General features: G+C 36.6%; 1 protein-coding gene across 13 annotated transcripts in view; it reads right to left on the bottom strand.

Moving 5' to 3' along the window:
- LOC127859483 (arf-GAP with GTPase, ANK repeat and PH domain-containing protein 1-like) overlaps nucleotides 1-14,344 on the bottom strand; it is a 119,291-nt gene that overhangs the window by 38,594 nt on the left and 66,353 nt on the right. For 4 of the 13 annotated variants that reach the window (XM_052396949.1, XM_052396939.1, XM_052396943.1 and 1 more), the window contains one exon: nucleotides 6,967-7,053. The exons of 1 other annotated variant lie outside the window; for it this stretch is intronic. In XM_052396949.1, coding sequence (XP_052252909.1) covers nucleotides 6,967-7,053 — 87 coding nt within the window. Of the gene's footprint in view, nucleotides 1-460; nucleotides 503-6,966; nucleotides 7,054-11,685; nucleotides 11,770-14,344 lie in introns of all 13 variants that reach the window. 8 more of the 13 variants (XM_052396935.1, XM_052396938.1, XM_052396942.1 and 5 more) reach the window with 3 other exon arrangements.

Raw genomic sequence — 14,344 nt, 5'->3', positions numbered from 1 at the left:
GAAACGAGGAAAAACCCAATTTTACGATGATTCAAGGGCCATAAATCAGGAGTGTCTGGGTCAATTTGGCTGATTATTGAACTTGACCTAGATGTTATTGCCTTATACATTTTCATGAAGTGTGGCAAAGATCCTATGACATTAACTCGAGTCATTGAGCGGAAACAAGAAAAAAATAAAAGTTTGGTGAAGATCTGATGACAATTGCTTGACTTATTGAGCGGAACCTAATCGGGACGGACTTACGGACGGACATTGTGAATTTAATATGCCCCCAGAACCGCTGGTTCGGGGGCATACAAAATATTAACAAAAATAATGATTTACTATAATCAAACATTTGTATAATGCTGACCATATTATGTGAACAAATAAATTATCAAGATATAATTTCCTCTTGTTTTCTGGACTTGCACGAATGAGAGCCTGTAAGTGACACAGAGTGCGGTGCGAGTCTTACTTTAAATACATTCAGAACTATGGGCTGAGTGTGGTATCTGGTCTGTGAGAAAAAAAACAGAGCACAACATGATTATAACAATATGAGCAACATAACAACAACACCATGACAACAGCAACTAGAGAATGCAATCCACTTTGTAGTAACAACACAACAACAACAACTGATTAATTACTACTAAGGATGAAAATGTGCTTTTAAATTAAATGATATAGAATTACTGATTGAAATTGTATCAATAATTAACATGAGTACTAATATGAGCAGCAAAACAAATGTCACATTAAAACTTGAAAGCTTTATATATAGTTAGCAAAAGTTATCAAAATAAATACATGGTGAATGGGATGACAAATAAAACAAGAGCACGGCCTTGCGGGTGCAGACCGCTCATCTATTTTTCTTTTTAAAGGTGTAGGGACCTATCTCAATTTCAATCACAAAGGAGGGAGGGGTGGAGTGGAGAGGGGTGTTTAGTGTGGGGGTGTGGTCATTTATTACATTATCTTCCAAAAATGCAAAAAAAAATGCAAACAAAAATATAAAAAAAATTGGTGGGGGGGGGATTCTTGGGTGGGATGGTTGGACTGTATTTCAAATATAAAATAATAAAAATAAATATTTGTGTTTTTGAACCATGTTTGATAAAAACATGAGATATGTTTGTCAGAAACACAATGCCCCCTATTGCGCCGCTTTGAAAAAAAAAATGTTTTTTTTTACCTTTGACCTTGAAGGATGACCTTGACCTTGAACTTCAACCACTCAAAATGTGCAGCTTTATGAGAACGCTGCTTTGAAATATTTATTTTTTACCTTTGACCTTGAATGATGACCTTGACCTTGAACTTCCACCACTCAAAATATGCAGCTTCATGATAACGCCGCTTTGAAATTATTATTTTTTGACCTTTGACCTTGAAGGATGACCTTGACCTTGAAGGATGACCTTGACCTAGAACTTCCACCACTCAAAATGTGTAGCTTCATGATAACGCCTCTTTGAATTATTATTTTTTACCTTTGACCTTGAAGGATGACCTTGACCTTGAAGAATGACATTGACCTTAAACTTCCACCACTCAAAATGTGCAGCTTCATGAGAACGCTGCTTTGAAATTAAAAAAAACAATAGATGTGTTCGTCAGAAACACAATGCCCCCTATTGCGCCGCTTTGAAATTGTTCAATTTTGACCTTTGACCTTGAAGGATGACCTTGACCTTGAACTTCCACCACTCAAAATGTGCAGCTTCATGAGAACGCCGCTTTGGAAAAAAAAGTTGTTATTTTTACCTTTGACCGTGAAAGATGACCTTGACCTTGAAGGATGACCTAGACCTTGAACTTCTTCCACTCAAAATGTACAGCTTCATGAGAACGCCGCTTTGATTTTATTTTTTTTACCTTTGACCTTGAAGGATGACCTTGACCTTGAAGGATGACCTTGACCTTGAACTTCCACCACTCAAAATGTGCAGCTTCAAGAGAACGCCGCTTTTATTTTTATTTTTTTTAAACTTTGACCTTGAAGGATGACCTTGACCTTGAAGGATGACCTTGACCTTAAACTTCCACCACTCAAAATGTGCAGTTTCATGACAATGCCGCTTTAAAACAACTTATTTTTTTGACCTTTGACCTTGAAGGATGACCTTGAAGGATGACCTTGACCTTGAACTTCCACCACTCAAAATGTGCAGCTTCATGAGAACGCCGCTTTGGATTATTTTTTTTGACCTTCGACCTTGCAGGATGACCTTGAACTTGAAGGATGACCTTGACCTTCCACCACTCAAAATGTGCAGCTTCATTGAGATACACATGCATGCCAAATATCAAGTTGCTATCTTCAATATTGAATAAAATTTCTATTTATCATTTGGCAGGTATAAAAATCATCTCCCTTTAAAGGTTATTACTCCCCTTGAATTTTGTCCAATCCAACCAGGGGGGGGGGTCTCACAGTCAATTATGACCATATCAGACATCACTGACAACCAAGGCCTGTGGTTTAAAAGAGATCATAGCCAGAGTTTTTTTTTCTTTTTCATAAAATTCATAGCCAGAGTTGATCATGTATCTATGGACACAAGTCCACAGGTATGAAATGAACATCAAAGAAATTATAATTATATCATTATAAAAAAAAATTCAAAAATCATTCATTTGGGTTATAAATAATCAAAATAATAAATATGTACGGTAACTTTGAAAAGAACTTCAATTCTTGGTTTGGAAATATATAATATGAGATTTATAATTATATAAATTACTTCCCTTGAAAATAATTGTAACAAATCTCTAGTTTTAGTAGCAAATAATTAAAAGCCACTACCGTGACTGTAGATTCTCCACTCAAAATGTGCAGCTCCATGCCAAATAAATAAAGTGGCTATGCTCAATATTGAATAATTTTCTCCCTTTTTAAAGCTTATTACTTCCCTTAAATCTGCATTTTTAACCATAGACCGTAAAGGATGACCTTAACCTTTTACCACAATGTGTTTGTCAGAAACACAATGCCCCATACTGCGCCGCTTTGATTTATTTAACAACAAGAGTTCCGCGGTCGGAGATGACCGCATTGAAGCCGGATTTTTTATTTAAATGACAGGAAAGTACCTTTCGTGTTTTTGTCAATGCAATACTTAAATTACTGAAATATTGTTCAAAGGTCAAAATGAAATGTAAGTACTTTTCAAGGCATGAGCAAACCTTGTGTTATGTTTTGAATGCATGCATATACATGAACAACAATAACATTTAAGGTCACAAATATGAACTTGAATTGACAATTAGGAAAGTTTGATCTCAATTTTTTTATTAGAAAATTAGTAACCTTGAAATGACCAGTGGTCATCTAAGTGTGCTTGCAAACCTTCATGTCAAGTTTGAAGACTCTATGTCCAAGCATACCAAAGTTATAACAATTTTAACATTTTAACATTTAAGGTCACAGTGACCTTGACCTTCAAATGAATGACATTGAAATGACCAGTGGTCATCTTCTAGTACTGGCCAATCTTTATTTCAAGTTTGAAGACTCTAGGTACAAGCATACCAAAGTTATAACATGAAATAAGAACTTTAACATTTTTACATTCAAGGTCACAGTGACCTTGACCTTCAAATGAATGACCTTGAAATGTCCAGTGGTTACTTACTAGTTCTGGCCAACCTTCATGTCAAGTTTCAAGACTCTAGGTCCAAGCATACCAAAGTTATAACAACTTTAACATTTTTACATTCAAGGTCACAGTGACCTTGACCTTCAAATGAATGACCTTGAAATGTCCAGTGGTTACTTACTAGTTCTGGCCAACCTTCATGTCAAGTTTCAAGACTCTAGGTCCAAGCATACCAAAGTTATAACAACTTTAACATTTTTATATTGAAGGTCACAGTGACCTTCACCTTCAAATGAATGACCTTGAAATGACCAGTGGTCATCTGTTAATCCTGGCCAACCTTCATGTCAAGTTTGAAGACTCTAGGTCCAAGCATACCAAAGTTATACCATGAAATAAGAACTTTAACATTTTCGAGCACGCCGCCACCCCGCCCGCCCGCCCGCCCCCCCCGCCCGCCCGACAACATCAATCTATAAGCCGAGATTTTTTCGAAAAAAATCCGGCTAAAAATATATATACGTGGGCAGGTCAGATAATTATGTCCATTTAAAGCTTATTACTTCCCTTGAGTTTGTTTTTTCGACCCAAGACCTTGAAGGATGATGTTCACCTTGAAATTTTACCACTCAAAATGTGCAGCTCCATGAGATACACATGCATGCCAAATATCAAGGTGCTATTTTCAATATTTAAAAAGTTATGGCCAATGTTAAAGTTTTTCGGACGGACGGACAGACTGACAGACTGACATACTGACTGACGGACAGTTCAACTGCTATATGCCACCCTACCGGGAGCATACAAAATTGACCTTTGACCTTGAATGATGACCTTGACCTTGAAGGATGACCTTGACCTAGAACTTCCACCACTCAAAATGTGCAGCTTCATGAGAACACCGCTTTGAAATTAAAAAAAAATAATTTGACCTTGAAGGATGACCTTGACCTTGAACTTCCACCAATCAAATTGTGCAGCTTCATGGATACACATGCATGCCAAATATCAAGTTGCTATCTTCAATATTAAAAAAGTTATGGCCAATGTTAAAGGTTTCGGACGGACAGACACCATATATTTGACATTTGACCTTGAAGGATGACCTTGACCTTCACCTTCACCTTTCACCACTCAAAATGTTCAGCTTCATGAGATACACATGCATGCCAAATATCAAGTTGCTATCTTCAATATTGAAAAAGTTATGGCCAATGTTAGTTTTCGGACGGACAGACATCATAAATTTGACATTTGACCTTGAAGGTTGACCTTGACCTTTCACCACTCAAAATGTGCAGCTCCATGAGATACACATGCATGCCAAATATCAAGTTGCTATCTTCAAAAGTGAAAAAGTTATGGCCAATGTCAAAGTTTTTTTCGGCCGGACGGACAGACTGACTGACTGACATACTGACGGACAGTTCAACTGCTGTATGCCACCCTACTGGGGGCATAAAAATTATTTGTTTGGGGTGGGGGGGTATAGTATGAGGGTGTGGTGGTCATTTATTAGGTATTCTTTAATTAAAAATAAAACAATGGGGGGATTGAGGGGGGATTCGGGGGGGGGGGGCATGGGGGATGGTTTGGGTGGAGTCTATTGTGGTATGTTAGGTAAGAGTTGTTTTGTCAAAGTATCAATCGAATCTAATCATAAATAAAGAAGTTATGGCAATTTTAGCAAAATTTAATCATTTGACCTTGAGAGTCAAGGTCATTCAAAGTTACTAAGTAAAAAAAGGGCCATAATTCCGTAAAAATGACAATCAAAGTTATGCAACTTGTCCTTTACTGTCCCCTTATGATAGTTTGCGAGTGTTCCAAGTATGAAAGCAATATCTATGATACTTTAGGGGTAAAGTGGACAAAAACACAAAACTTAACCAAATTTTCAAGTATAAAAGGCCCATAATTCCGTCAAAATGCCAGTCAGAGTTACATAACTTTGCCTGCACAGTCCCCTTACGATAGTTAGTAATTTAAGTGTTGCAAGTATGAAAGCAATAGCTTTGATACTTTAGGAAAAAAGTGGACCTAAACACAAAACTTAACCAAATTTTCAATTTTCTAAGTATAAAAAGGGCACATAATTCTGTCAAAATGCCAGTCAGAGTTACATAACTTTGCCTGCACAGTCCCCTTATGATAGTAAGTGTTGCAAGTATGAAAGCAATAGCTTTGATACTTAAGGAATAAAATGGACCTGAACACAAAACTTAACCAAAATTTTCAATTTTCAATTTTCTTAGTATAAAAAGGGCACATAATTCTGTCAAAATGCAAGCCAGAGTTATCTAACTTTGCCTGCCCGGTCCCCCTCATGATAGTAAGTAAGTGTACCAAGTTTGAATGCAATAGCATTGATACTTTATGAGAAAAGTGGACCTAAACGCAAAACTTAACCAGACGCCGACGCCAAGGTGATGACAATAGCACATAAATTTTTTTTTCAAAAAATAGATTAGCTAATAAAATGCTTTGGTAAATGAATATAGGAATTTAAATTCCAAAGTATAAAAAGTCCAGAAAACAGATCAAAATCAATAGCAATGAATTTGTGACAGTACGGAATACATGCTGCATATAATGCTTGCGTACATAGAAGCCTTTAAACATGCGTACAAGACTCATTACTCCTTTAGTTTAGGGTTAGTTTAAATAATTAATGACAACATCAACAACCAAACTATGGGAGAGGACCCCTTTGAACCCATAACCTGCTATGAGATTGCGGACATTAATGATAAGTTTTATTAATGTACATATACCGATGCACTTTTACAGATATGGAAGATGAGTATTTATAAGGCATTTGCTAAAAATGAAAGATAAGAATAATTAACTAAAGCTAACCATTCTTCATAATTTATTTAAATTCAATCTGGACTTTGAGAAATTTGCTTTTGACAAAGGCCTGTTGTAATGTTTTTCACATTATTCTTCCAAAAGGTGCGAGATTAAGCAATCATGGGGATTATACCGCTCTGGATAGCAGGTTACAGGTTCTAACCATACGGAACCCAGCCACCCAACCTTTACACCCTTTAAGTCATGTATATAAGTACAGCGCATTGTCATTATGAAAACCCAAATATAGGATACTAATAATGTTAACAACCTGTCAATGACATGTGATGATTTATTATTTTTTCCTCAGCTGAGTTATCACTTGTGATGAGTTTTATTTGATTTTGGAACATTTTTTTAAATTACGAAACTAAATTTTGAAAGCAAATAACAAATATATTCTTATTTTCATCAAATTTGTAAAGATAAAAATCAGACGTTATTAAATAACAATAAAAACATAGGTTACAAACATAATAACAGTGACAAGAAGATTGTTTCAAGCGTGAAGCACGAGTCTTACATTGAAGAGATTTGATCTTCGCCGTGATTTTCTACTCTGGGTTGGCGTACTGGAAGGGGTGGGGAGCTCTTTAGGCTCGGGTTTGTCCTGCAAATACAGCCAGTGTCAGTGGGTTAGTAGAGCTACACTCAGGTTCAAGGTACACAACCAGCGCATACACACCCACCAGCGGTCTTGCATTAGAATCGCAACATTATGTTCTTTTTTGCTTTGAAATCTTAATATTTACACTATATTTTTGCATTGAAAACTTGTTTCCTTACCTTGCTCTCTTTCTTAATTGCACTTGATTCTATTTTTTTCATTTTTTTTCAAGCCTCGTCAAGATACCAAAATATTTACAGTAAGTTTAGATTGTTTACATTCAATGCCTATCTCCCCTTCTTTACTTTGCAATTACTGTCAATAAGCACCCAATGAGAATATCAAATTGGTTGTTACATAGCCATGGTCAGCAGAAGTAAGTTATTTTGATACCCTATATTAACCTTTAGATTATAAACTGTGGAATTCATGTAATGTGCTCTGAATGCAAGATCACAGCCGCGGTAAGACAGAAGAGTTTCTTGTTCACAACTTCCCAATTCAAAGTAAATTGACACATTTGATATTGCTGTTTATAAAGACTACATTATACACACAAATAGTGCATTTACCTTAACAGTATTAAATCATTTGATAAATGGTTCCCAGTTTATAAACATTTCATTTTTCTGTTGGCTTTAAAGTATTTTCGTCAATCAAAAACCTTCCTCAGCAGTGCAACATGCAATATCAAATATCACAAAAGGGAAGTTGAACAGTAACACTCGTTACCAAGAAAAACTCCTTGTCTCATAATGCAGAAAATAAACATAATACTTGTTTTAAATTAACATTAATACAGTATGCACATACATTCTAGGCACTGATTACAAATGTGAGTATAGTAATATAACTATGAGATGATGTTAGTACTTTCCTCTGTATTTTTCAAACACAAAGATTTCATTAACATCCATTAATCAGTATATAATCTCCTATTGTTTTGAATGCACAGAAAATAGCTCCCATGAAAATAACAAGAGGGCCTGAAAGGCCCAAAGTCGCTCACCTGAGATAACAAGATATTATTGGGACAAATCTTCTGACCAAGTTTCACGAAGATCGGAAAATAAATGTGGCCTCCAGAGTGTTCACAAGGTTTTACTAAAGCCATATAAGGAAAAATGCCCCGCCCCCTGGCAGCCATGTTTTACAACCAACCGGCATCATTTTTGAACTCGTCCAAGATATTATCGGGTTGAATCTTCTGACCAAGTTTCATGTAGATTGGACAGTAAATGTGCCCTCTAGAGTGTTAACAAGATTTTACTATAGCCATATAAGGAAAAATGCCACGCCCCTTGGAAGCCATTTTTTTCAAGCAAACATAATTATTTTCGAACTCATCCATGATATCATTGAGACCAATCTTCTGACCATATTTCATCAAGATTGGACAATAAATGTGGCCTCTAGAGTGTTAACAAGGGTTTACTATAGCCATATATAGCCATTCTGTTTTTGTCGTTAAATTTTGTGAAACTACGAAGATTGCTTTTATAAGGTATAAAATACTTCGTGTATATGTACTCGGCGGAATAGCTCAGTAGGCTAAAGCGTTTTAACTTCAGGACTCTGGCAGGACTCCAGGGGTCACTGGTTCTAAACCTGGTCCGGGCAATATTCTTTTCCTTTTTTTTATTTTATTCTTGATTTTTTACTGGAGCTTTTACGATCCAATGTTTACATTTATCGATATAAAGCATTTAATGAATAAGTTAAAAAATGCCAAAATCTGTGAAAAGGCCCCTTTAACAAATTTTACTATGGCCATATATAGCCATATATGGAAAAATGCTCCGCCCCTTGGCAGCCATGTTTTTCAAGCAAAGGTTACCATTTTTTAACTCATCCAAGATATCAGTGGGACAAATCTTCTGAGCAAGTTTCATGAAGATTGGAAAATAAATGTGGCCTCTAGAGTGTTAACAAGGTTTTACTATAGCAATATAAGGAAAAATAACCCGCCCCCTGGCGGCAATGTTTTTCAACCAACCGGCATCATTTTTTAACTCATCCAAGATATTATTAGGATGAATCTTCTGACCAAGTTTCATGAAGATCAGACAATAAATGTGGCCTCTAGAGTGTTAACAAGAGTTCACTATAGCCATATAAGGAAAAATGCCACCCCCCCTTGGCAGCCATGTTTTTCAAGCAAACGTAACTATTTTCGAACTCATCCAAGATATCATTGAAACCAATCTTCTGACCAAATTTCATGAAGATTGGAAATAAATGTGGCCTCTAGAGAGTTAACAAGGCAAATGTTGACGCCGCACAACTGACAACACAGACGGACAAATAGCGATCACAAAAGCTCACCATGAGCACGTTGTGCTCAGGTGAGCTATAAATACATGTATAAATCACCTTCAATCCGCATCATGCAAAAATGGGTCTTATGTCATGTGCTGTCAGCATAGCTCAAATGAGCCTGTGCAGTCTTATCAGTAGCTACGCTGTCCGTTATAAAGTCACAAAAGGTATTGTGGTCTACTTAGCAAGCAGGGTAGCTCCTATATCCAGTCTGCACAATTGTTCAGGTTGGTCTGCAGCTAGAAGCATATGGCATAAGACCCATTTTTGCATGACATGCTTCATTTGCAAGGACTGTTTATCACATCTCAAGAACAATTGAACAATGAACATGAATAGTAATTGAATCAACATAAATTAAACTTGAAACTATGCCAATCACTGGTTTTTCATTTTCACTGTGTCACAATATTACATCAGAAACATAATAATAATATTCATAGGTAGCATTTACTGTCTTATAAAAGCTCATACTACATCATATGTAATCTGAGTAGCTCTAAAAGATATAGTGGTATGTGATTCCAGTAGCTCTAAAGATACAATCATTACATGTGGGTACAATCCAGTAATACTTGTTAAGATTGAGTGAAACAGATATTTTCAGATTAGTATTGGAACAGACATTTTCAATACTTTCAACATTTAGCACTTGCTGTGTGTTGGTTATGGGCAAAATACATGGTTAAACTTGGTTTTTCCAAGGACACAAGTGTCCCCAAGCAAGACAGATGAAAATGGTCAACAATGAATGAAGCCCTGGGATGTATACATGAATTTGTGGGATTCCTTTGCCTTATTTTACTGAAAATGACACACATTGTACGTCTTTAATTGCATACATATCTAGTGTCTGAACCTTATAAATAAATTCCATAGCTCACTGAACACAAACACAATAATGACAACCATACTGATAAAAAAGAGTCCCATATTAAGTATTTAAGTATATAACATTTTCAAGTATATGATGGCTTTGACTTGTATTCGAATAAATTATTTTCTTACATGGATCAAACATTGGTTTTGCAGAAAATGTCCATTTCAATATTGAAATGTTTTAACTAGTCTGTTTTATAGTAGAGTCGAAAACAAAGTATGCCATGGAAGAAATAACATGAACAATAAGACATGAGCATTATCATAGATGGTAACAATATACAATCTGAAAAACATCATACAAGCAATGTGCAGCACAATGTGCCTTTCAAATACACACACTGATGTAACAAGTGAGGACAGTGTCCACACAACTGAGGACAGTTTTCAGACAACTGAGGACAGTGTTCACACAACTGAGGACAGTGTTCACACAACTGAGGACAGTGTTCACACAACTGAGGCCAGTGTTCACACATCTGAGGCCAGTGTTCACACAACTGAGGCCAGTGTTCACACAACTGAGGCCAGTGTTCACACAACTGAGGACAGTGTTCACACAACTGAGGCCAGTGTTCACACATCTGAGGCCAGTGTTCACACAACTGAGGCCAGTGTTCACACAACTGAGGCCAGTGTTCACACAACTGAGAACAGTGTTCACACAACTGAGGACAGTGTTCACACAACTGAGGACAGTGTTCACAGTCACTCCTCCATGCAATATTGAACATCAAGAATGATAACTCAACAAGAGCAATACACAGCAAGGCAGCACATGACTAGGACTAGATCTACAATGTATGTGAGATGAAGTCCACGCCCTAAACAGATAGAATGTCATACAACCAATGGGGTGTGCGCATAAACAGATAATACACAGAGTAACTGAAGTAACTGGTATTCATGCAGTTGATTTGAGGCTCATTTGTTGTAACCATGGCAAAAATAGGTCACATTTTTACAAATTTAAAAAAAAAAATGTTTGTTGCAAAAGGAACAAATAAATGAATAAGGTACAAGTCAATTGCCTTTAAAAATCACTTTATATGAGTATTTGCATTTAGGTAAATTTCCAATAAAGTTTAGCAAAAAAGTTCAGTCTTCTCAGGAAATAAAAGATGCGTTGGAACTTTCATAGCCGCTTACTTGAATAAATTAACAAATACATACCTTTGAATTGACATTTTTGTCAACTAATAAATTTAAATTGTAAAACTAAATACAAAAGGCATTTTCAGAAAATATATCCTGTACATTGTCAAATTTAATTATTACATTTAACTACAAAGGTCCTACACCTAGCCCTCTTTCCATATTCTGCCAAATTATTTAAAAGAACTATGAAATGTTCAATGAATTTATCCATTTAAACAAACATTACATTTTCTTTTCAATGCACAATATTGTTGCCAAGGTTACAGACATTGAGCATACCCGAGAAGATCGGTTGCTAAGATTGGGTGTAACAGGTACGTTCTCATGAACTTGTAATTCCATCATATACCGCTCCATTTTCTCCTACAAGTTGAAATAACAAGTACCTTAAGATCAATATAAATACAATAGTAGGCACATTGATCACCTTAGTTCCATAACGCAATATGAGCACTCAGCGTTGAAACCAATGTTCCCTAAAATATTATTAACTTCTTGAGCCACCTTGAGGGTTTCGGCTATCTAAACTTTGTTCTCATGAACTCTTAATCAGGCATTTTATTGATTTTGCAAACAAGTTAGATCCGAAATTAAAGCCTTTGTCATTTTCATCATTATAGGGTCAATTAAAAATATATTTTGGTAACTCTTTTGCAGAGAGAAATTAGCTGTTTTGTCTTATTTCATTAGGCAGCTCAACATTTTGACAGACAATAATTCAAAGTTAAAACAAAATATATACAGTGTATTATATACAGTGACTGTTTCCATAACGATGAGCACTTTTTGTGTTCTAGAACTAAAGTAACACATTGCTGACGACAACAATAAAACTAGAAATGGCGCGGCAGAGGCCGACGCGTATCCCCACGCCGCATGTTTGACCCAGGGGCACCCCAGGGTTGGTAATGGGGCCATGCATAGTTGAGATTGACCGTATTGTCATAAGAGAAGTTCAGTATCAATTAGAGGTAAATTGTAGAAATGAACAAATTATAGTAAAAGGCAATTTTGAATGGGCGTGGCCTCTGTGGGCGGGGTGCCCAAGGGTTGGTAATGGGGCCATACATAGTTGAGATTGACCGTATTGTCTTAAGAGAGGTTCAGTATCAATTTAAAGTTAATCAGTGTAGAAATGAAGAAATTATAGTAAAAGGCAATTGGGGGGGGCGTGGCCTATGTGGGCGGGGTGCCCCAGGATTGGTAATGGGGCCATGCATAGTTGAGATTTACTGTATTGTCATAAAAGAGGTTCAGTATCAATTTGAGGTGAATCGGTGTAGAGATGAAGAAATTATAGTAAAAGGCAATTTTGGGTGGGCGTGGCCTATGTGGGCGGGGTGCCCCAGGATTGGTAATGGGGCCATGCATAGTTGAGATTTACTGTATTGTCATAAAAGAGGTTCAGTATCAATTTGAAGTGAATCGGTGTAGAGATGAAGAAATTATAGTACAAGGTAATTTTGGGTGGGCGTGGCCTATGTGGATGGGGCGCCCCAGGGTTGGTAATTGGGCCATGCATAGTTGAGATTAACTGTATTGTCATAAGAGAGGTTCAGTATCAATTTGAAGTGAATCGGTGTAGAAATGAAGAAATTATAGTAAAAGGCATTTTTGGGTGGGCGTGGCCTATGTAGACAGGGTGCCCCAGGGTTGGTAATGGGGCCATGCATAGCTGAGATTGACCGTATTGTCATAAGAAAGGTTCAGTATCAATTTGAAGTGAATCGGTGTAGAAATGAAGAAATTATAGTAAAACTGCAATTTTGGGTGGGCCCCAGGGTTGGTAATGGGGCCATGCATAGTTGAGATTGACCGTATTGTCATAAGAGAGGTTCGGTATCAATTTGAAGACAATCGCTGTATAAATGAATAAATTATAGTAAAATAACCTAAAAAATGAGTGACAAGAGTTCCGCGGTCGGAGATGACCGCATTGAAGCCGGATTTTTTATTTAAATGACAGGAAAGTACCTTTCGTGTTTTTGTCAATGCAATACTTAAATTACTGAAATATTGTTCAAAGGTCAAAATGAAATGTAAGTACTTTTCAAGGCATGAGCAAACCTTGTGTTATGTTTTGATCATCTTCTAGTACTGGCCAATCTTTATTTCAAGTTTGAAGACTCTAGGTACAAGCATACCAAAGTTATAACATGAAATAAGAACTTTAACATTTTTACATTCAAGGTCACAGTGACCTTGACCATCAAATGAATGACCTTGAAATGTCCAGTGGTTACTTACTAGTTCTGGCCAACCTTCATGTCAAGTTTCAAGACTCTAGGTCCAAGCATACCAAAGTTATAACAACTTTAACATTTTTACATTCAAGGTCACAGTGACCTTGACCTTCAAATGAATGACCTTGAAATGTCCAGTGGTTACTTACTAGTTCTGGCCAACCTTCATGTCAAGTTTCAAGACTCTAGGTCCAAGCATACCAAAGTTATAACAACTTTAACATTTTTATATTGAAGGTCACAGTGACCTTCACCTTCAAATGAATGACCTTGAAATGACCAGTGGTCATCTGTTAATCCTGGCCAACCTTCATGTCAAGTTTGAAGACTCTAGGTCCAAGCATACCAAAGTTATACCATGAAATAAGAACTTTAACATTTTTACATTCAAGGTCACAGTGACCTTGACCTTCAAATGAATGACCTTGAAATGACCAGTGGTTACTAACTAGTTATGGCCAACCTTCATGTCAAGTTTCAAGACTCTAGGTCCAAGCATACCAAAGTTATAACAACTTTAACATTTTTTATATTGAAGGTCACAGTGACCTTGACCTTCAAATGAATGACCTTGAAATGACCAGTGGTCATCTGTTAATCCTGGCCAACCTTCATGTCAAGTTTGAAGACTCTAGGTCCAAGCATACCAAAGTTATACCATGAAATAAGAACTTTAACATTTTCGAGCACGCCGC

Source organism: Dreissena polymorpha, chromosome 15 (genome assembly GCF_020536995.1).
Source record: "Dreissena polymorpha isolate Duluth1 chromosome 15, UMN_Dpol_1.0, whole genome shotgun sequence".
NCBI lineage: Eukaryota > Metazoa > Mollusca > Bivalvia > Myida > Dreissenidae > Dreissena > Dreissena polymorpha.
Note: the sequence above shows the minus strand (reverse complement) of the source record. Positions and strands in the feature narration are given on the sequence as shown.